Here is a 22,317-nt window from a genome sequence, read left to right as displayed (position 1 = left end):
ATTGGTGTCCCCCAAAAAGTGTAACGTAAGCATACCTGTTTAGTACATCCAACACATGGAAAACACGGCAGCTCGGAAAGTGCCCTCTACCCCAGAAAAAGACAGAGATCCCAATCCAACTATGTCCACATGTAGCAGCTGGATTGGGAGCAGCTCTGGAGATTGGGAAGGGACGTGGGGTTCCATTTTGCAAGTAATGGTAGCGCTGCCTGCGTTAGGAGCCTGTTCTGCTTGCATACTTAGAAGCAAATAGATCTAACAGGCATAACAGTAAGTCTCCAATGCTTTCTAGCTAAATCCTGTGGAATTCTCATTGCTGTAGGAAATTTCTGCTGTACGACGATATACTGCTGCAACACCTCAGCTGAATCCGGATTTGTTGTTTTATCGGTTATATAGACTTACTGAACTCACTTACTGTGCAGAACACGTCCTGTGCTGTTAGTTTTCGTTCCAGGTATCAGTTACAAGTAATCAAAACCTTACAATTTGGTTTGGGAGTTGTATGATACAGATGAGCAAGGCTGCTATGATGATAGAGGAATGCCTACTGAGAAAATATTCCAGTTCGTACTTTACGTATTATTAATCTTTGAACTGAATCACATTATAATTTTCTAAATGAAAGGATGACATGAATGCTCCAAACGAGCCTGAAGTCCTATACCAACTTACCTGGGAGTAAGCCCCACTGAAGTCAGTGGGACTTGCTTCTGAGAAGGCATTTACAGGATTGTGCTGTCAGCTCAGCCACCTTTAAGGGTGCATCTAAACTGCTGCCGGACAGAGAGGATTTGGGAGGTATGGCTTCTCTCATAATTAGGCATTTTTGGGGTAGGGATTTGGCAACCTGGATAACGTGGATCTCCATTTCATTAGAACTGCCTGCTACACTCTGTTCTCTTCAGAAAAGCAGAATTTTGCTGATGTGAAGCAACAGACGGGAGGCTACTGCCACCTAGAGTAGGAGACACACCAGTACACAACTGCAGAAAAGTCTTCAGGTTAAAGTCATAATACACTTCAGATATTTTATTTTTTTAAACGTGATTTCTTGGTTTCCAAAAGCATGTGCAATGTCTCTTTTTTCAAGTTACATTTTCTAGAGATTTAGAACCACTTTTGTCTTGCAATAATGTGCATTAGGAGTGGGTGACAATTCTGTCACATGCAAACTCGTTGACTATGTCCTGTCATAACCCAAACCCTGTCTCACTCAGCGACTCAAGCAATGCTACTATTATTGGAAGCTATTTGACAGGGCCTGTGGTATCTCTGACAGCAAAAGAACATCCCTCTCCCCGAGCCCTAGATTTGAAGTTTTAAAAGGCTTTTTTTCCTTTTTCAGATGAGCGTACCACCTTGTCTTACCACACAAGGTGTACCACCTTGTCTTACCACACAAGCAGCCCTGTAGCCCGAGAAAAAGAACCACATAAAAAATAATGAAAGATTACTGTTTTCTTTGAACAGGGCTGTTATTCAAGAACTGTTTTTTATATTTATAATTGCTTTTTAAAAGTGATGTATATAAATATGCAATCACCACATTCAAGAACTGTTTTTCTATTTATAATTGCTTTCTAAAATTGTTTTTATATATGCAATCGTCACTTTAACTGTTTTCATATATGTAACTGTTTTATATATGTTACTATATTGTGAATTGCTTCTGTATGCCTCAAGGGAAAATAAAAATAAAATTAAAATTAACAACAGCAACTCTAATAAGAACACTTCCTTCTTTGAAAAATGTGTGCTCTCCCTCTTGCCCAGCACCAGACTACACATGTCCTTTAAGAATTAAAAAATAAGAATATGGAACAAGATTCCCTCACAAGCAGGTCCGGGTTCAGGCAAGACTCTTTCAGGTAACACACAGGTACACACTGCTGCTGAATGGCTGGGACTACACCACCAGAACTATAGCAGCATGTGAGAAATTATCCCAACTGATCCCAAAATGATTGTCGTCTTCATTCTACGAAAAACAATGTTCTGACTCTTTACAGACTTGGTCTCATGATTGACCACAGAGCTATTAAAGATGATTTTGTCGAGAGTTTTCTTCCTCCCTGCTCCCTCGCGTGTTCTAGGCAAAAGTGGTCATGAGAAATAGGGTAGGCCAAGAGCGGCCATGACCTTACATGATATATTGGAATGAAGAAAATACTAGCTTACAGTGCAGTGCTGTAATTGTCTGTACAGAAGTAAATCCCACGAGACATATTCCCACGTAAATACGTATAGGATTGTAGCCTTAGGCAGGCAAATATCATAATGAGACGAGTGAGAGCCTGAGAAAAATCTGATCTAAAACCAAAAATGCACATTGTGGAGCCAGCAGTGAATGGCTATTCCACTAGACCAGGGGTCAGCAAACTTTTTCAGCAGGGGGCCGGTCCACTGTCCCTCAGACCTTGTGGGGGGCCGGACTATATTTTGAAAAAAAAAAATGAACGAAGTCCTATGCCCCACAAATAATCCAGAGATGCATTTTAAATTAAAACACATTCTACTCATGTAAAAACACCAGGCAGGCCCCACAAATAACCCAGAGATGCATTTTAAATAAAAGGACACATTCCACTCATGTAAAAACACGCTGATTCCCAGACCGTCCGCGGGCTGGATTTAGAAGGCGATTGGGCCGGATCCAGCCCCCGGGCCTTACTTTGGGGGCCCCTGCATTAGACTCTAGAGGGGGAAAATTGCTTTGTGGGAGGCCAGAGGGACAGTTTTTATTTCTTACATTAATAGATTCCCTCTAACCTTGGGCTTCTGCAATTCTTTTGCATCAGTTTCAGAGCTCTAATGACAAAAGGATTGTGAAAACAAAGAAAATTCATCTTTGGGTGCTTAATTCACAATGTCCTTCCCCAAATTTTTACTGTTATTGAACAGTCAGTAATGTAAAACTTTAAGCACTGATGGTTAACTTCAAATATTGTTTAAAGTATCAAGCAAAGGCCCATTTTCAAGTGAAACCATAACAATACACAAAATGCAGGACAAATGAAAACAGAGAGGAAAGGAGAAGAAAATATTATTTTTGCATTAAAGATGAGCATAACTAACTCATTAAGCAGAAGAAATGTCTGTAATGTTTCAACACAAAATACAATGGAGCTCATCTATTTCATATATTTGTACAAAAAAGCTTTTCTTTCTTTTTTGTTGAATACCAAAGGCATTTTTGATGACCTGTTCATTTTTCACTGTTTATTTATATATTTGTATCCAATTCAGTGAGTATAGTGCAAGGGTTCTATCCATCTATTAATTTTGAAATAGATTTATCAAGCTGAAGAGATCAGTATTTCATATATTAATGGAATAATGTCTAAAATGCTACAGGCAATGGGGGGGGGGGAGCCCAACAAGCAATGGCAATGAAGGTGCCTTTAAATTTTGGAAATGCATGGATATTTAGGGTTATTTTCTCTCTGCATGGTATATGCAGATACATAGAAGAGGGAACAGTTACCACATCTATAGCAGTAGACCACTTAGGTAGACTTGTTCCTGCTTATAGGATACCCATTTTAAACACATGCATTGACAAGAAAACTACTGTATATTCATGTTGACATGAAGCAGAATTTGAAATGCATCAGATTCACTGCTTTTCGAGTTTAACAGAATTACAAAAATGTCTTAGTAGCAAGAACACTAGTAATCTGCACAATGTATTTTAAAACATGCCCAGACTTTCCCACTTTAAAGATTCTTCACACACTCCACCCAGCAAAAAATTGTACTGAAACCAGATGATAGTATTTTTTTATTTATTATACACTTACTTGATAAATAATATATCTGCAGGGACATGCACAATAATATTGCCACAATTTATCATTACAGCATTACATTGAATAATTATTTTAAAATCTGGGCTTCCTGACTTTTCTACAAATGTTTTTGTTTTGACAGCCTAATTTGAGTACCGGTATTTGCTGCCTTTTGTCAGCTAAGAGAAGTGTAGTATTTCACAAGATACTAACATCTGAAAATTGGCACAAATGGCAACCTTTGCCTGAGAGGTACAATACTTTAAAAGGAAGATTCCAGCATTCATTAAAATGTATTACTGGAAAGATACACAATTTTCTCTCTTAAATTCAGGAAGTCCTCAAAAGTTAATAGGGAAGTACAACCCAAATCTATATACTTGCACCATTTCTAGCTTGCATCAAAAGTCACTTTGTAAAATCAAAATTGGGTTAAAGGGCTTTTAAAAACACAGGGATTTATTCCATAACATTCACAGATTGCCTGCAAGATTGTTAAATCCTCATAGATTAAGGAGATGGGGAAAAGAAATGAAGTACTGCTTGTTATGCCAACGCAATTTATAAAACCCCATGTTCACAACAAGTTGCTTGTTAGGACAGTGCAAACAGCAAATAGGTACAGAATCAATTAATTCTCATTTATGTTTATGGCAATATATCCCCCCCACCACTTCTATAAGTCACAAAAGGGATGGGTCAAGGTTCTGATGCACAGTTTTACTGAACCACAGAGCAACAGATACTGGTTGAGTGTTAGCTCCTCAAACATCTGTTGAGGAGAAGGGAATGCTGGAGTCTGGTTGTGAGGATGTTACTGCCGCCAGGAGGAGTCATTGCATGCCCCATCCCCCCAGCCAGAAATGTAGTATCACCAGTAGGAGAGTATTTCTGTATACCTGGGTCCCAGGGAACAGTATTGGCACAGCATCCTGCAATGCTGCAAAGTGTAGCAAAAGTGGTAGGTTGGGCCCTTAATATTTATACAGTGGTACCTCTGGTTATGTACTTAATTTGTTCTGGAGGTCCATTCTTAACCTGAAACTGTTCTTAACCTGAAGCACCACTTTAGCTAATGGGACCTCCCACTGCCACTGTGCTGCAAGAGCATGATTTCTGTTCTTATCCTGAAGCAAAGTTCTTAACCTGAAGTGTTATTTCTGGGCTAGCAGATTATGTAACCTGAAGTGTATGTAACCTGAGGTACCACAGTACTGGTTTTGAACTACAATACTAATTCTTGGTTCTGAAATATTTCTGTTTAAAGCATTTCATAATTTTTTTCATTTTACCTTACAATGTGAAACACGTCCAAGCGTTTTTTTAAAAAAGATCATTTGAGAAACACGCGCAAAAGAATGCTTTGATTATGTTATTTCTTTTCGGAAGTTTCCTTAGTAAGTGAAGGACCAGTTACAAAATTAAACCAGTTCCTCTGGACCAACAAGCAGCTGGTTTAATTTGCAAAAAAACCAAAATAAAAATAAAAATAAATAAAAATGCAACCCAGCTCCATTTCTAATGCCCCCCCAAACCAGATAGGTGTTTGTGAGGGTGAACAGGTGTGTTTTATCTAGGAAGATGCAATGGGGAAGTAACACGTGGAGATCTGCCCTCTCAGTATTCATGTCTTGGTGCCAATTTTGCATCGTGATTTGATCTACAATCTCAAGAAAGTAAGGGGTGGGGTGGGAGAGAAACAGCAGCTATAATTAGGTATACCCAAGACGAAATGAAAATTTGAGCATCTAGGGCATCTGCATATTTAAGTACCACATTTAAACATTTTCAATTCTCATTTCAATTTTCTCTGAATCACACTGAATTCTAGTGGTACAACAAACATGCATATGGAAACTCCATTCGAAATGGGCACCACTATCCCTCTAGTACATGTGCAGAACTGAGAAGTACAAGTGATGCATCCAGGGCACACACAATTTATTTTAGCTATGTGCATGTTAAATGGGGGGGGGGCAGGTCTAAGGCATGTATCCAGCAACATAGCCCCATTTGTACAAGGACCTCCTCTTTCCCAGCGTACCTTACCCTCTTCCCTGTACGCCCTCTAAATCTGTTCTGTGGGTTCTTCCAAACCTGCATATTTTGGGAGGGGGGGGCGCCACAGGGAGAAGAGAGGGCGGGGAAGTCTTTTCATGAATGGGATGATTTAACTGAATACAACCATAAATCACTAAACTGTTGTTATTGGTACCTGTCACTAAATATACATACAATTAATGTTTACACTTACTAATAAAACAGGTTTTCCCCCTTGTTTCATATTTACTTCAGGAGGAAGATTATGAATGTATATATAAATATATATATAACTCCTGGAAGGCTTAGTTCTCATACAAAGCAGGTGAGATGGCAACTGTATGTCTGGACTATACCATTCAGTCTACAAGTGGGGGAGAGGCATGTGACAGAAAGCTCCTCCATTTTTTTAAAAACACCAAATTGCTGCACATAGAATGCTATGCCATGAAGAACAGACTCCTGCCTGTTTTCCATGGTGATTTCCTATGCTCAGTAACTGTTTTTATATGGAGAAGTTTGCAACCATATGAGCTCCTACTTGTTGTATGAAGTGGTATAGTACAGACATAGACTGATGTGTTTGTAAAGACTATCAAAGCCTTTGCCTGACAAAAGGAATTACTGTGCAAAACACAAATATTTTCTGAATTAGATATTCAGATAGCAAAATCATGTTATCACATTTTATTTAAGGCTCAAGATATACATCACTCGGTACATCCGTTTTCTTTCTCAGTTAAGTGCAAAACAAACTACTGCAGAGCGAGCCCTGCACTGTGTTAAACACAAACAGCAAAATATGGAGGGGGAAATGTCAGCACAAACACACACAAAACCAACAAAGCTCTGTTTATGTGAATTTCAGAAACCAGCTCAGAAGTCAGCATCATAAGGAATAAGGTGTAGCTGCTGCCTTCTGACACACCAATAACCTCTTACTTAATTTTTTTGGTAATTATAGGGATGAACACAAATAGCCATGCAACAATATTTAACAGGCAATCAAGTGATAAAGCTCAGTGCTCAGGAGAAGAACTAAATTCTTTAAATAAAGCAAGTGTCAACTCATTTAAAAGCCAGAGACATTTATTGTTTTTGAACTGGACTGACTGCAGTTAATTTGCTTGAGCAATATCTCAGGTTTAAATACCCCTCCGTGTCCATCTTCCATAATCAATCCAGAGTATTTAATTTCTTCTTTGTGCTCCAAGGATGTCTCAAGGCAAATGCGTCCTTGAAATTTCAGAGTCAGAATGTCCTTCTTCTTGGAGACTGGGCTCATAGTCACCAGCATTATTTGCCAACTCAACATCTGGCTCATCATTGCTCTCTGCACTATAATCCACTTCTTCAAGAAAGCGAGGCTCATCTTCTTCCAGAACGTACGTAGTGGGGCTGCAGCAAGAACACCAGGAGAGTAGGCTTATCGTCTATTATACTCAACTGAAGCAGCTTCCCAGCATAAACATATTTAATGCAATAAAAAAACTAATTAGTTTTTCTAAAATGTGACCAAGAGGCTCTGGGCCAATAACATGGTAACTATAACCATTCATTCTATCATTGAGTGCCAAATGTTATATAGGAGATGCATTAACATTCTCCCCAAAATTGGCAGTAACAATAACAATAATAGTGTCTTACTAAGCCCTTCATCAGTAAATATGAATCTTATCTTATACTAACAAAGCATTCTTTTTATTGTGCTTTTTATTAAAGATTTTCTCTTAACAAAGCATTCTGAACTCTGAATTTTCAAAACACGCAACACATAGACCTAGAAAAATGTGGCAAAAGGCCATATGCAATAATATTATGCATTCTCTCTATCCTCTCTGCCTGTATCAGCCCCGGTGGCTCCACCTCTGACGTTGCGCACTGAAAGGAAGGTCTGAAGGAGGATTCTTGCATATTTTCTTGATGCCTCCTGGGAACTGAGAGGTCTGTGTGGATCAGGGCTCCTGATTGCAGGAAGGATTCCAAGCACATCCAGCTGGAGATGTGAAGAATCTGAGGCTGCAGCCAGCAGTGATGGGGATGTGGGGGCTAGTCATGCCTCCCTGCTCCTCCATCAGCACATTTTTAGGCAGACATCAGAATAGGGAATTTTTATACATTGGATAACTGTCCCTTTCACAGCATGCTGAACTGCACCAACTAGTTTGTCAGAGCCACAGAACGAAATGACAAACTAAAAACAGAAAAGTAATTTCTACAGCAACATAACTGAGGCTAGTGTTTATAACAAAGTTATTCCAAGATTAACTGAGATTTCAATGTATTTTTATTAAAATGCAGTCAAGTAAAGAAAAATAAGCAATGGGTATCAATGTGGTCTCCTAAGGAAACAGGTTTTGGAGATTCAATCAGGAGGACATTTTCTACAAGACAAGTTTCTTCACTGAAGCTTTACCTTTCCCATGTGACAGAAGGGTTTCCTCCCCCCTACAAAACATTTTTTGCAGAGCAAGTCAGGTCAACTTTCATATAAAACCTATTAAAGTGCACCACACAAAGACAAGAGAAATGAAAACAGTGCATCACTTCACTGTGACAGCACAACAAAAAGCTTTAAAGCAATTGAAGGAGGTGAGCGAAACCACAGACAGTGGGAAAAGGGAAGCGTCCTCACATGTCTGAAGACAAAAGGGAAATCTCACCATTTCCCAGGCCATGAGAATATTTGCGCGCTATCAATTCTAACAGTGAAATGTGGCACTGGACTCTACCAAAAATCAATCTCAAAAGCTATCCAACGAAGATAATTTGTAACTTACCTCTGAAAGGAAGCTGGTCCTTTCATTTTAGGTGTTAAAATGATTAAAGAGCTGAGAAAGCCATAGTTCGGTGCATACTACAAAATGTCTGTCTGAAATTTTGTGTTCTTTACACAGAGATCCTGATCTAGATTCAGCAACCCAGGTTACGGATGCAGAGTGTTCTTTACATGCACACATAGAAAAACTAGTTTGGATGCGTGTTGGAAACAATGCTTTTTTTCTCAATCTGTGTTACAGACATTCCCTCCCCCCCCCACAAATTTGCACTAAAATCTGCCTTCTGCTGTAGTTATTTCATTTTAAATTCCCCGCCTCCAACTATTTCATATTATTATTTTATCTAGAGGACATCACTGAGAACGGCTGCCTGGCAAGAGAAGACTTGCCTCCATCATGGACTGGATGAGACCCAGCTGCTCCATCCACTATCCCTTGTCTCTTAGATCATCAGTGATGTCTGCTGTCTCATAGGTGGAGGCAGAGGGGCAACACCAGGAAGGGCAAGGACGAAAGGAGGAAATGTTAGCTGCATAAACCAAAAAGTCACTATGGTATCTCTCTTCCTGTTACCAGATTTGAATGGTGTTTTTTATTGTAAGAATCTCTTGAAAACAACTTCATAAGTGCAATTTAAGTATTCTGAAACAAATAAACATTTAGTACAACAACATGTTAAGCTCATACTACCTTGTCACTTTGGATTCAATCAATTCATTTTCAATGTCAAAGAGCGTAGATGGCAGGTTGTATTCTAGTGGCGATGTCAACCTTTTCAAACGCAATAAACCAGAACAGAACTTGGCTCCCATCTCTTCAAGTTCACGTGTCCCAATTTGTAAGCCCTAATTAGAGAACGACATATTCACTGAGTGGTTAGTTTAATTATGTCTGATGCTATAGCTGAAAATAACTCCTGGCACAGTTTGTCTTATGAAGAGATGCAAGACAAGCTAATTAAAGTATTAAAGCAACAAATGCAAAACTGGATGATCCCCAAAGTTTATATCTTTTATAAGATGTGTTTGGGGTCCAGAGTACAAGCTATGATAAACATGCCATTCAAAAAGTATGCTAAACTTTATTTTATTTTATAAATAAAATTAATAGGATATCAGAATATGGCTAGGAAAATAGGAGAAGTTAAAGGAGTGACAGGTAAGGCAGTAGAAAAAGATTGGGAATCTTTTAAAAACTATATAGGAAATATAGTGGAAACAGCCAATCTTCTAACAACTGTATAAGTGGGCTCAAAGAGTAAACTTAAGAAAGGAGGAATGATAAAATCAGGTATACAAAAAAGATACAGTTAGCATAAACTGCAATAACAGAAAGGCTGGAAGTCAACACCGGGGGGGGGGGGGGGCGCGGCACAGGTTGTCTTCGTTTTCATTTTACACGCATTTTTATGTACATATGAATGTATTTTTATGTTTTTCTTTCTTTGTAAATCTTTCAAAAACTCAATAAAGCATTATTTTAATTTTAAAAAAAAGTATGCTAAACTGGCCACTTTATTTTGGAGTAAAAGCAGTCGCGGGACACCATTCTGAACATGCTTCTGGCTTATTTTTTTGCTTTAAAATCTCCTCTGCTATTAACCCCCAAAGGTATTGCTAACTGCAAAGCACATTCAGGGACAAATTACAGGCATGGTTAGGGGCGGTTTTTGGCAGAAAACCTTTGCACAATCCAGATCAGTGGCATGTCCGAGATTGATACCTGACATATTTTTCCCTTCCACCCCCCCCCCTTTTTAAAGAAAGTGGCCAGGCTGAATAATATATTTTTTTTAGGTTTGTTTACCCTAATATGTGGTTTGGCCCTTAGATAATACATATTTCAGAGTGTTCCTCTAAAGAGAATTCAGGCAATGCACAAGATTACTTTTTCATACTCATTAAATATACAGATGCAATTCAGTTTTATTTCTTACCTTGTACTTCCCCTGGTCACACCCACATAATGTGCTTTCCATGGTGTAACTCCTCTGAACACCTATTTCTCTCCAAACAACAACACGTGCTGTAGATTCCTTGGACTTTTCTACCACAAAACTGCAGCTGCTCATGCAGAATGCTGGCGCTGTCTGACTCAGAATCTTTGGAAGAGTCTAGAGGAAGGAAGTATTTAACAGCAGTCTGAAACTGTTAAACCACTGAATATTTAAAAAGTGCATTAATTGGTCCACTTTCAATATGTGAAAAAGTATATAACTGGACTTGAAGTTCTGTGAATTTCAGGCTACATGTTATTTAGATGCAAATAAATAAAAAATTAAGGATAGAAGAAGTATGCATTCCAATAATTTATTTCAACCAATTTATACCCCACCCCCAAAAGTGAGTCCAGGGCAGTTAACAAATATTTAATTATAACAACACAAAATACAACAGCAGCAAAAAGCTCCACTTAAAATACCAATACAAACACAGAAAACTACCGTAATAAAACAGCAGGATGGTTAGCAGAAAAATTGTTACACCACAAAGACTTGGCAGAATAAAAAAAGTTCTCACCGTTTGCCTAAAAGTAGCCAGAGTCAAGGAAAACTACACAAAAAATGAGAGGAACTTTTGTGATGTAGTGGCCACTCATGAGAATACTACCCAGCTATTTAAAAAATAAAATAAAATAAACAGCAGGGCATTCCCTATTTACAGAATTTGTACAACCAAATGGAAGTCCACTATGTGAGAGGAACAGCAGTATGAGATACAACCCAGCATGTGCAGGTTGTGATTTTATATCCCACTGCAGTGATACCAGATGCAGAATGGAGGGGAAGGAGCTTCTAGCCTCATGAGACTTGTCCAAACTGTTGAGGATCTGGCTTGCCAATTCTTCTACAACTGTATTATAAATATACTTCTATTATCCTTTACTGTATAATTCTGCTGTTCATCATAAAACTTTATTAAAGCATTCTCCTTAGTACACTAATAATATATTATTGGGGCTTTAGGCTATAGCCGTAGAATGAAGAGACACGGAAAATTAATTAAAATATATGTACATATGATGCATATCAACGATATATAGAATATTTATCTATCTATCCCCAATGTTTTAATAGTTTCTTACATGAAATTTTACTGTTTTTTAAAGGAAGCTGTTTTATGTTCACTTCACTAATTAAAAACCAGATAGTTAAATTTTCCAAAACAGTGGGTTGTATTCATGTTAGTCAAAACTCATTGAGTGGACCCACTGGAATTTGTGGATATGACTAACTTAAGGTCTTTCAATTTCAATGGCTCTCCTCTGGGCAAAATACTACTAGCAATATTATTACTTGAGGATTAGACAAAAAAAAAATAGAAATAGAAATTATGAATCTGTTGTGGCCTTGTTTGGATTTTTAAAGAAACAACTCACCCTATAGCCAAGGTCTTCAACCACATCACAAGAAGCAGCACTAAGATTAGTATGCCACATGGTTTCCTTGATGCTGCAGCCATACATAAACACGTTTTTCTTGCGAGAATGACCATGATAATCACAAAAAACCTATGAGAAATGAAGTTTTCAAAAGTTATAAAAGATGCAACTTTCTTGTATCTGTAGGGCCGAGATATTGTCTTTTTTTGTAAATAATTTTTATTCGTTTTCAAATATTCCCCAATAATAGCCAAATTATAACAATATCAATTAATTGGGGGCAGAGATATTTTAACAAATATTCCAGCTCATCAATTAAATACCGTTTGTTCAATTTCTGTGCTGTCTTTTATTACTCTGTAATGAATCCCATTTCTTCAAGGAGTCAAAGGCCACATTCTGGTGTAATGATCCTAGACTAATAAACTATGGTTTATTGGCTCAGGAGCTAATTGTAGGCTCCTGCCTTCCCTCACACAAGCAGCTTCAGTTAATCTATCTGTTTCTTAAACCAGTTTCTTATGATGCTTGAACTGGGAAAATTGTTTCTAAAATGTTCCCTCCAAATGAGGATATGAAACCAGAATCAGATCCTGCTTTTAATCGGGAACTCTTAGTCACAGATTCCCAGTTTGGTTGTGCAACAGGGAAGGACTAAGAAAGAGCACACAGGGCTTTATCAGATCAGGACTGTTACATATGAACGAGGACAAAAGCGCGAAGTTTGGCTTAGAACTTTGGTTTAAAAAAGAGAGAAGGAAACATAACAAAAAGAGTAATGAATGAAATGGAATTAAGTATTTTTAAAAAGTCATTTTACATAACAATGAAATCAAGTAACAGATCCTGAGAAATAGTCCAAAACCTCTTTACATTCTCTCAGATGGTTCAACTACATAAAAAAGGAAGAACGAAAATTAGGTCCAACGAAACGTAACAGAAGGATTCACGTCTTTCCCTTTTCACCAACATTCTGCCTCCATTCACATACAAACATCCTGGTGTGCGGAAGTCTAATTTCCTCTGTCTGCTCTTCAAAGATTTTCTCTAAAGAGCAGATGGAGAGACCTTTGATCTTAGCATGAAACACCACAACACTAAGATTTGGGATAAAACCTGCTTGCTTTTTAAGAGGGAAATGCAACATTTCCAAACATATCCAATGCTGGAGTAGGGATAAATGCTGCTTTTTATGTTGCCTAGAATGACCTATGTTGCGACACGGGTGGCGCTGTGGTCTTATCCACTGAGCCTAGGGCTTGCCGATCAGAAGGCTGGCGGTTCGAATCCCTGCGACGGGGTGAGCTCCCGTTGCTCGGTCCCAGCCAACCTAGCAGTTTGAAAGCATGCCAGTGTAAGTAGATAAATAGGTACCGCTCTGGCAGGAAGGTAAACGGCATTTCCGTGTGCTGCTCTGGTTTCGCCAGAAGCGGCTTAGTCATGCTGGCCACATGACCCGGAAAAACTGTCTGCGGACAAACGTTGGCTCTCGGCCAGTAAAGCGAGATGAGCGCCGCAACCCCAGAGTCGTTCATGACTGGACTTAACTGTCAGAGGTCCGTTACCTTTACCTTTTAGAATGACCTATGCATAGCAAACAGTACTGTGCACCTGCATGTCTATGTATGTGCATGCGTGCATGCACACACAATGGCCGCACACACTACTGGCATGTGGCCTGCGGGGGTGGCAAAGCGTCAATATGGCCGTTGGACCAACAACAGTTAGTCACTCCTGATCTACAGAAAACCACATGAAGAGTCTCATCTGTCTGTGGCTGCTATTAATACTGACCACATTTAAAAGCAGAGCATGGGATCTGCGGAGGTAGAATAGTAGACGTTTCTGAGAAACATCTGTCAAAAGAGTTCCCTCACAGATTTCTCATTTGGGGGGGGGGGCATTTTCTGATGCTTTTACTTCAGTGGAGTGAACTGGGCGAGCACACGGATACGAACACTTACCAGGGGCAAACGTTTTATAGTAGCCAAGTACTGCAGCAGGCCTTTGGCATGATAAATTGTGGGGTGCAGATCTAGGTTGGGGTTTTGCCATTGTCTGTTCAAGTCCTCCCCACTTAAAGAACAGCGATGACTACAGGAGAAAGACAATCTCAGTAAGTTCTTACTGTCTCAAACAAAAATGTTTCCCCCACCAAGTAAGTTTGTGAGACAACTTTTGTGGATATTTTGTGCAATTTTATTAGGACAAAAAGGCGGCTCTTTAAAGTCTTGTTTTAACCGTTTGATTTTTTTAAAAAAAACCAGTTCAGAGAAAATGAATCATGATATTAGAAAGCTAGCCTGCTTGTATCCAGTATTTGTCTAAACTGGTGGGAATTACTACGTTTTGTGATAGTAAATTCCACAGTTTAGCTATGTGCTGCATGAAGAAGTGCTTATGTTTGTCTGTCCCGAATCTCCCACCGTAAGAAGAAACTCCTAGAGGCCGAGGTGTCTTTGCCTCCCCCTAAAATATTTGAGGGCACTGACCCCCAAGCTGATGGGCATGACCATTCAAACGGTGTTTGTGCGCCACATCATGTGAATAATTATGTGGGGCAGGGTTTACCTTGGGCCCCCTCAATATTTTATTCAAGTGGGCACCCCTGTCACCCACATTTCAGCTTCACTGGAACACAGTGTTATGGCAGGAAAAAGCCTATATACTTTTTCCACACCGTGGATACTTTTACACACATTAAACATGTTCTCATTTAGTTTAGGAAAAAGGCAAGTAACCCCAAATGCTGTAATCTTTCCTCATAAGCCAGTTGCTCCAGCCCCTGATAATTTTGGTTGCCCTTTTCTGACTTTTTCTAGCTCTTCAATACAGTGGTACCTCAGGTTAAGAACTTAATTCGTTCTGGAGGTCCGTTGTTAACCTGAAACTGTTCTTAACCTGAAGCACCACTTTCGCTAATGGGACCTCCCGCTGTTGCTGTGCCGCCAGAGCACGATTTCTATTCTTATCCTGAAGCAAAGTTCTTAACCTGAAGCTTTATTTCTGGGTTAGTGGAGTATGTAACCTGAAACATATGTAACCTGAAGCATATGTAAGCTGAGGTACTACTGTATCCTTTTTGAGGTGGGGCAGCCAGAACTGTACACAGTATTCCAAGTGTGGCCACACCATGGATTTGTATAAAGTTATTTTGATAATATTTTTTATCGCTTTTTACTGATCCCTAACATGGAGTTCACAGCTGCTGCATGCTGGGCTGATATTTCCATTGCGCCATTCATTGAACATTGAGGCAAAAGGACAGGAGGCCCATGGCCTAAACTTGGTTTGGAAGCGCATAAGAAGCATTATCTTTGCTGCTGAATACACTTAAAAACTTACTTTCCATTAATGACCCCATCAGGATTAAGCATTGGTACAATTTTAAAAATATAGGATTCTCGTAAGCTTTGGGCAGCAGGAGTATTACTCATGAGATATTCCAAAGTTCCCTTCATAACCCAGCTTGCATTAGTCTCTCCAGGATGAACACGAGCACTTAAGAATATATAAGGACGGTTTCCTAAAAAAACAACAACACAGCACAAGCAAAATAGCATGATACAATCACAAAGTCACAGCAGCTTGCTTATTATGAATTGACACATATGAACTAGAAGATGAAACGCATGTAATTAAAGCACTTGAATTCATTAAAGTAGAATATATATATATATATATATATATATATATATATATATATATATATGGCATAAAGTGTTGAACAGGTAGGTGTATCCTCTAAATTAGGCCACAAATTATGCTTTCCAGAACATCTATATGCAATTCAAGTATCTTTTACAAAGCAGCCTGCATTCAGGAAAACAAATACATATATATAAATTCTCAGTGAGAGAGAGAAAAACGTTGTACTTACTGAACTGACAGATATGTTCATAGTAATCTGATTCCGGCATGGCTGTTATAGTTACTATGGGACAGCTGTTTCCAGAGAGAGTCTCACACAAAACGCCTTGTCGAAAATATATCTGCTGAGGATTGTGTGTGGAGTCCAGTTTTTTGAGATGCATCTTCATGACAAAAATAATTAGATCGTAAGCCTGCAGCCAGGGTTTGTTTCATATTTTACCATAACTACAGGTTTAGCTTTTCCTGTGCTTAAAAGACAGCAGACACCAACAGAAGCTCCAGAACTGTTCTCCACCAGTATATTTGTAAAACAATGCAGTTTTATTTCAAAATAGAGTTTTTCTGAAGCGCACGCACCCCCCGACAGAAAACTGCTTCCTCTGTTATTAAGAGGCCACCTTACATTGGTTGAATTTTTTTTGAGGGGGAGAGGGGGACCTGCTTGACATCTGTATAGTGTTATATGTATTCCTACATTTACGGGCCATAACCTCTTGCAAATTGAATGTATTAAAGTTTACTTTTGTTATTTTTGTACCAACATCGTTTTGTCAAACCCAGTCTCTATTCTGCATTGCTATGGCCTACAGCTGAAACAAATCAACTAGAGCCAACATAACTTTCCTAAAATTTATGTATGAATATTTCAGCTGTTTTCAAACGGAAAGTGCTTTTGTATCTAGCTATTTTTGTGATCGCTATCAAACCATGTAGTTAAAATACTTGAAATCGTTAAAAGAAAAAATGTGCATAAACAAATTATGCCTCCACCTAAGCTCCAATTAACTCACCATTAAAGCTGAGTAAGTATATGGATAATGATAAGCAAAGTAACAAACATCATCCTTATGCTGGAAAGTGACAGTGAAGGTAATTGTGTAGTAGGATTTCCCCTTCTGGCCACCGGCTGCAATGGAACTTCTTGAAAAGTGATTCCTAGAAACAACATTTTAGAATTAGCTTAAAGATGCAGTGAATGCTACAAATTTATGGTAAATAATCTGCAGAGATGCATCACTCACTCAAGTATTACCTTTAGTACTAATAAACGAAGGTTGAAATTTGAATTCTCCTTTTATTATTTATTTTTAAATTTTTATTGGAATTTTATTTACAACATAACACAACCCCGCCCCCAATGCACAAATCCATCCTCATTAAACGCGAACATAACATACAGTGCGCATAACATACAACAATACAAACAACCAAATAAAAGACTTCCTTTATCCTATATCTGGCCTCCTTATTTACTTCTTATAAACTGTTTCCTTTATGAATAATTATTAAGATTATTCTAATTATAACTTAAATATCCACAAAGTCTCCTGCAGACATTAATCAAAACAAGTTCAGGTTTATATTTTAGGGCACTGTTTTGTGAAGTATTATCTGCATTTCCCCCATGCTTTTTGAAACTCTTGTCTAGTGTGATCTATAATTGCCTCTGTTAATCTAGCCAGTTCAATATACTCTAACATTATTAATTTTTAAAACAGTGTTAATTACTAATATAGTTAAGTTAGTTTTTCAGCCCATTTAATTCAATGTTTCATTTCCCCAATTTAGTGTTATACTTACTTGTAGTAACAAATATCAGTTCCTACACGAGTCCACCAGGGTTTGCCATTTAGTGCATCTTGAACAGAGTACATAAGGGGTTGCATACCTTCAAGCAAAATATATTACGTGATTCAACATGGTTGCATGTATTCAGTGAAGAAATATACAGTGGTGCCCCACTAGACGAAAATAATTCGTTCTGCGAATATTTCCGTCTAGCAATTTTTTCGTCTAGCGAAGCACCAATGCAATTTTTTTGTCTTGTGAGGCAGCCCCATAGACAAATTTGTCTTGCGGGGCAGCCTTCCGCTAGACGAATGCCTTCGTCTAGCAAGTTTTTCGTCTAGCGAGGCATTCGTCTAGCGGGGCACCACTGTACCCATCTAGAGCATAAAGGAAAACTTAACTTTTTAATCAAGGAAAATACCATCTAATATATTTAAAAGTTATCATTCTGCATTCTGAATATGCCATGATAAATAATCAACTAAGCTTAAGTGTCATTTTGATTACTGATAGTCGATAAAACTGTGTTAACAATCTAACCCTTCAAAATATATATTTCTTTATCACTAGGGGGGAAAGCACTGTGAAGGTTTTGTACATCTGAATAAATCCACATTCTTCCTAGGCACGTCTTTTGAATAAAAGAAGAAAAACAGGTCTTACCATAATTAAACTGACTATTCGTCTTTTCACAGTTGATTATATTAAATCGGTAGGGAACACCTGATCGCATTCCGCTGGCTTCGAAGTAAAACCACTGGTGATAATGATTGCTGTTTATGTCAGAGTTCAGAATGAGATCATACTCATTTCTAAAGATGAACAGAAACAAGTCTTAAAATGAAGAACAGCTTTAAAATAAAAAAACGAAGTAAAACAAATGACAACATCTTACTTTCTGATCTGAATAACTTTGCGTAAATTTCCCGATTCAAATTTGGAGTTAAATTTCAGGACGTCCCCTTCATCTGGCACTGGATAGCTTAAAGAAATAAAATCACAGGGAAAGGAAAGTTATATTTATATTTATCATTCCAATTTTATACTATTCTTTAAATATTGCTGGGTGCATATAATGAAGAGGGCAATGGGAAATAAATAATAACAGTTCCTCCTTACGATGGCAACAAATATCACTTTTAGTTAAATGACCTTAATTATTTAGGGCCTCATATTCCTGGTTTCTTTTGAGTCTGATTCAGCCAATAAGGCAGAGTCTACAGGAGTTTTGATGTTGCTTATCAGTGGGATTATTCTAGGGTAAAGAACATCGACACAACTGAAGTATCTATGTAATGCTCAGTTGTCATATAGCAGTCTTTCCCAGCCTGGTGCCTTCCAGATGTTTTGGACTACAACTCCCATCAGTCCCAGGCAGTATATGTCTGCGTTGACACGGCCACATGGAAGCTGTAGTCCAAAACATCTGAGGCTGGGGAAGGCTGCCATACATTTTACTTTCCCCAATATTTCTGGTCTTCTTACACAATAGGGTAGCACAACCCACCATGATTAGATTTTTTTATTTATTGTCATTGTCCGTATATATACAGTATACACAACAACGAAAATCAAACACCCAAAAACCGGATTTACCATACACATTTGCACATATCTCCAACACTCTCATCCTTATTAAAACATAATCTATTAAAACATAACATAATCCAGAGTATAACATAACCTATTAAAAGCATAACATAACCTAAAAGCCTGTCTCATTCCTTACTACTCACTGCTTACTATTACTTACTACTAACCCTGAGATCATTATTAAGTGCAATCAAAGCACTTAATAATGATGTGCGTTCACAGAGAACAACATTTCTCCAAACTTATTCTCACTGAATTTACAAAGTTTTGCAAAAACCTCAAACAGATACCTGTTATTTGCAGAAATAAAATATCCAATTATCTCATTCAAGGATTTCCTTAAACCCAACGAAAATGTTTAAGAAGATTTTTAAATATTAAGAGTATTCTTTGTTTCTCTTGGAGTGATTTCCAGTGGAGTCAACCTGCTGAGGCAATGGGCCTCTGCTGACACAGATGTTGGGGGCCTCTGCAGCAGACTGCAGGAGGGGACGTGTATAGCTACTGAGGGGAGGGAGAGGAAGGGGAAATCCTGTCACATCCATTCATGTGACATTGGAATCACCCATAAGATTTCCATATAAACAAGAATATGGGAATATTTGGCATAATGAATATCTAAGCGTGCAGTTAAATTGACACACGTTAAGTTATTTAATTGCTTCAGTTTGCTACTCTATTGGCTAAAAGTGTTGTTTTTCAAGTTTCCAAGGTGGAATACCAGTAACTTGGAAGCTTTTATGGAGTTTGTCAAGGAGAAGACTAGTAAGAGGTAGAGAAAGCAAGCTTTTAGAAGTTTGTTTGCTCACTAACGCCAATCTTCACCTGCAGTGTGCATTCATAGGAGGGGGTTAGGTGTGCTCTAGGGAAGTATTTTCAATTCACATTTCATGGACCAATGGTGAGTTACTTTCCCAGAATACTCTGCAACACACAATGCAGGCATAGAGAGGTTCCTCAGCAGATAAGGAGGCACATAATGGGTTACATAAAGTTGCAAAATTTGAAATCACTTGAAGTAAATATAATAGTGAATCAAATCAACCTATATTACGAATTAACAAAAGTGAGTTTTAGGTTCTTTTAATTGTTGTTTAAATACAAACAATTACAACTGATATTTTAAGCTATAACCGCATCTCATTTGAGCAGGAATTAACTCCCAGAACTTTTATGAAAAGTCTAGAAAAGCAACTGGCTACCATAACTTCACTTTCTCATCAGTTGCATATTCTTACTTATTTTCTGTATGTATAAATTAATTTAAAACGAAAGGAAAACCAGACCAAAAGAGAAAGTTAAAACAGGAACTTTACCTGTGAAACCTACCTGGGATTATCAAGGTCATACACAACTCTGTCTATGATATCATTAGGATGAATCAGCCTTTCAATATCTTGGGCAATTTTTGTCCTATAAAATAGAGAGAGTCCTTAGTTCATGTTTCACAATTAGAAAGGTACAGTGCCAGTTATTAATAATGCATCATAAGGTAAGGAATGACCATCAGATGAGGTATCTAATTTTGCATAGAATACGATTATCTATCTGGGAGACACATCCCAATTATTTTCCTTATGGAGAGAATCAACCTGTACAGAAGACATCAAAGATTCAAGATCAAATGTTGAATTCCTTTTCCTTCCAAAGTGCATAATATCAGATATCAATTACTATTTCAATTAGTATTATTAGTTAAAACTAATTAAGCTTCGAGAACAATTAAGTTATATTAGCAATTCATGCAATTACAGCTGAAGTAAATAAAGTTTCAAAGAGTACTGTGCAGTGATTGGGTTAGCGTGCGAGCTTCTCACCTACGAAAACCTCTACTTAAACATGAGGTTATAAATAAAAAGTACACTTAATGCAAGATTAACCATGTGACACGACTATCATTTCTGCGAAAATAATTCTGTGCTCCCACTCTGTGGAGCATTATATCTGGTGCTTTTATTCTGCCATGTATAGATGCTGTAAGAACTCTTGAACCAGATGCACAAGCATGTCCGTAACCATGTGCACAGGAGACACAAAATTCCCTACACAAATGTGTTGTCCACGTCAGAAAGAAATCTTCTTATGCCTCATGGCACAGAAAGCCTATGCAGTTGGAAATACCTGCTCAGAAAAGTTGAACACCCTGGAAACTAGCTTTATTCAATAGCTAAATGCCAATGAAAAGCACATACAATAATAAAAAACAAAGAGGTAGATTTTGACATTGAAAAATATTTCTCAACTGCCATTCTGTGTCTGAAAATATATCCCGATTGGCCTTGATATGGGATGTAGAAGTTGTGCCAAAACAGAACGGAGTAATTGTGTGGTAAGCTGACAGTGTGAACAAAATGAAAACCTACTGTAAACTATCATTCAGAAGACATATTAAGCACAGGCACCAAAATATGGAAATGAGTAGCTAAACTAATAACTAACATCTAATTCACAGCTTCCCTCTTCTATTCTTTGTCAAAAGTATTGTCTAGAAAGTAGGTTTAGAATTGTTAGCAAGTAAAATCTAGACACACTTGCCACAATTTAGTTTTTTTAATGTCACCATTTAAACAAACAAACAAACAAAAATTCCTTCCAGTAGCACCTTAGAGACCAAAGAAGTTTGTTCTTGGTATGAGCTTTTGTATGCATGCACACTTCTTCAGATACACTGAATACAGATACAAATCAATGTATCTGAAGAAGTGTGCATGCACACGAAAGCTCATACCAAGAACAAAGTTAGTTGGTCTCTAAGGTGCTACTGGAAGGATTTTTTTAATTTGTTTTGACTATGGGAGACCAACTCGGCTACCTACCTGTAACTGGAACCATTTAAACAAAATCATCTTAAGGACCCATCTGACTACTGACATTTTTTAAAGACCCACTGTTATGGAAATTAGTCTTATTTTCTCCATCAAGCCTAACTAGGCTCATACAAACTTGTTTCTTAAGACAAGCCTGATATTTAGGATTACAGGAATAATATAATGTAATAATAATGTATAATATAATGTAATGTATAATATAACATGATGTTTGGAATTATTCTGGAAATAATGTTTTGTTTGATTCAGTTCTTATATATTAAAATTATCTTAGAATATTTCTTCCTTTACAACTAAAAAAAAATCACTGACATATTCTAAGTTTTCTTCCCTGTTTATTTTATTATGCCTCAATATATTCTGCATATTGGTAAAAGGCCCAGCTCGCACATAACACTAAGTCAAGGTTTGTTTAGCCAAAGTGTAATTTATTTGAATGTCTGAACCCAGCTTAGCAGACTA

General features: G+C 37.8%; 1 protein-coding gene across 3 annotated transcripts in view; it reads right to left on the bottom strand.

Annotated features, from left to right (window-relative positions):
* Positions 1–6,503: 6,503 nt before the first annotated feature.
* AGTPBP1 (ATP/GTP binding protein 1) overlaps positions 6,504–22,317 on the bottom strand; it is a 55,733-nt gene continuing 39,919 nt past the window's right edge. For 2 of the 3 annotated variants that reach the window (XM_033164836.1, XM_033164837.1), the window contains 12 exons: positions 20,357–20,440; positions 18,330–18,416; positions 18,098–18,246; positions 17,447–17,534; positions 16,657–16,801; positions 15,873–16,026; positions 15,338–15,518; positions 13,957–14,086; positions 11,990–12,121; positions 10,548–10,724; positions 9,302–9,456; positions 6,504–7,229 (listed from right to left, as the gene is read on the bottom strand). In XM_033164836.1, coding sequence (XP_033020727.1) covers positions 7,052–7,229; positions 9,302–9,456; positions 10,548–10,724; positions 11,990–12,121; positions 13,957–14,086; positions 15,338–15,518; positions 15,873–16,026; positions 16,657–16,801; positions 17,447–17,534; positions 18,098–18,246; positions 18,330–18,416; positions 20,357–20,440 — 1,660 coding nt within the window. In that variant the 3' untranslated portion in view covers positions 6,504–7,051. Of the gene's footprint in view, positions 7,230–9,301; positions 9,457–10,547; positions 10,725–11,989; positions 12,122–13,954; positions 14,087–15,337; positions 15,519–15,872; positions 16,027–16,656; positions 16,802–17,446; positions 17,535–18,097; positions 18,247–18,329; positions 18,417–20,356; positions 20,441–22,317 lie in introns of those variants that run through there. The other variant, XM_033164838.1, reaches the window with a different exon arrangement.

The sequence above is a fragment of the Lacerta agilis genome, chromosome 11, assembly GCF_009819535.1.
Source record: "Lacerta agilis isolate rLacAgi1 chromosome 11, rLacAgi1.pri, whole genome shotgun sequence".
Taxonomy (NCBI): Eukaryota; Metazoa; Chordata; class Lepidosauria; order Squamata; family Lacertidae; genus Lacerta; species Lacerta agilis.
This window is presented reverse-complemented; position numbering and strand designations above follow the sequence as displayed.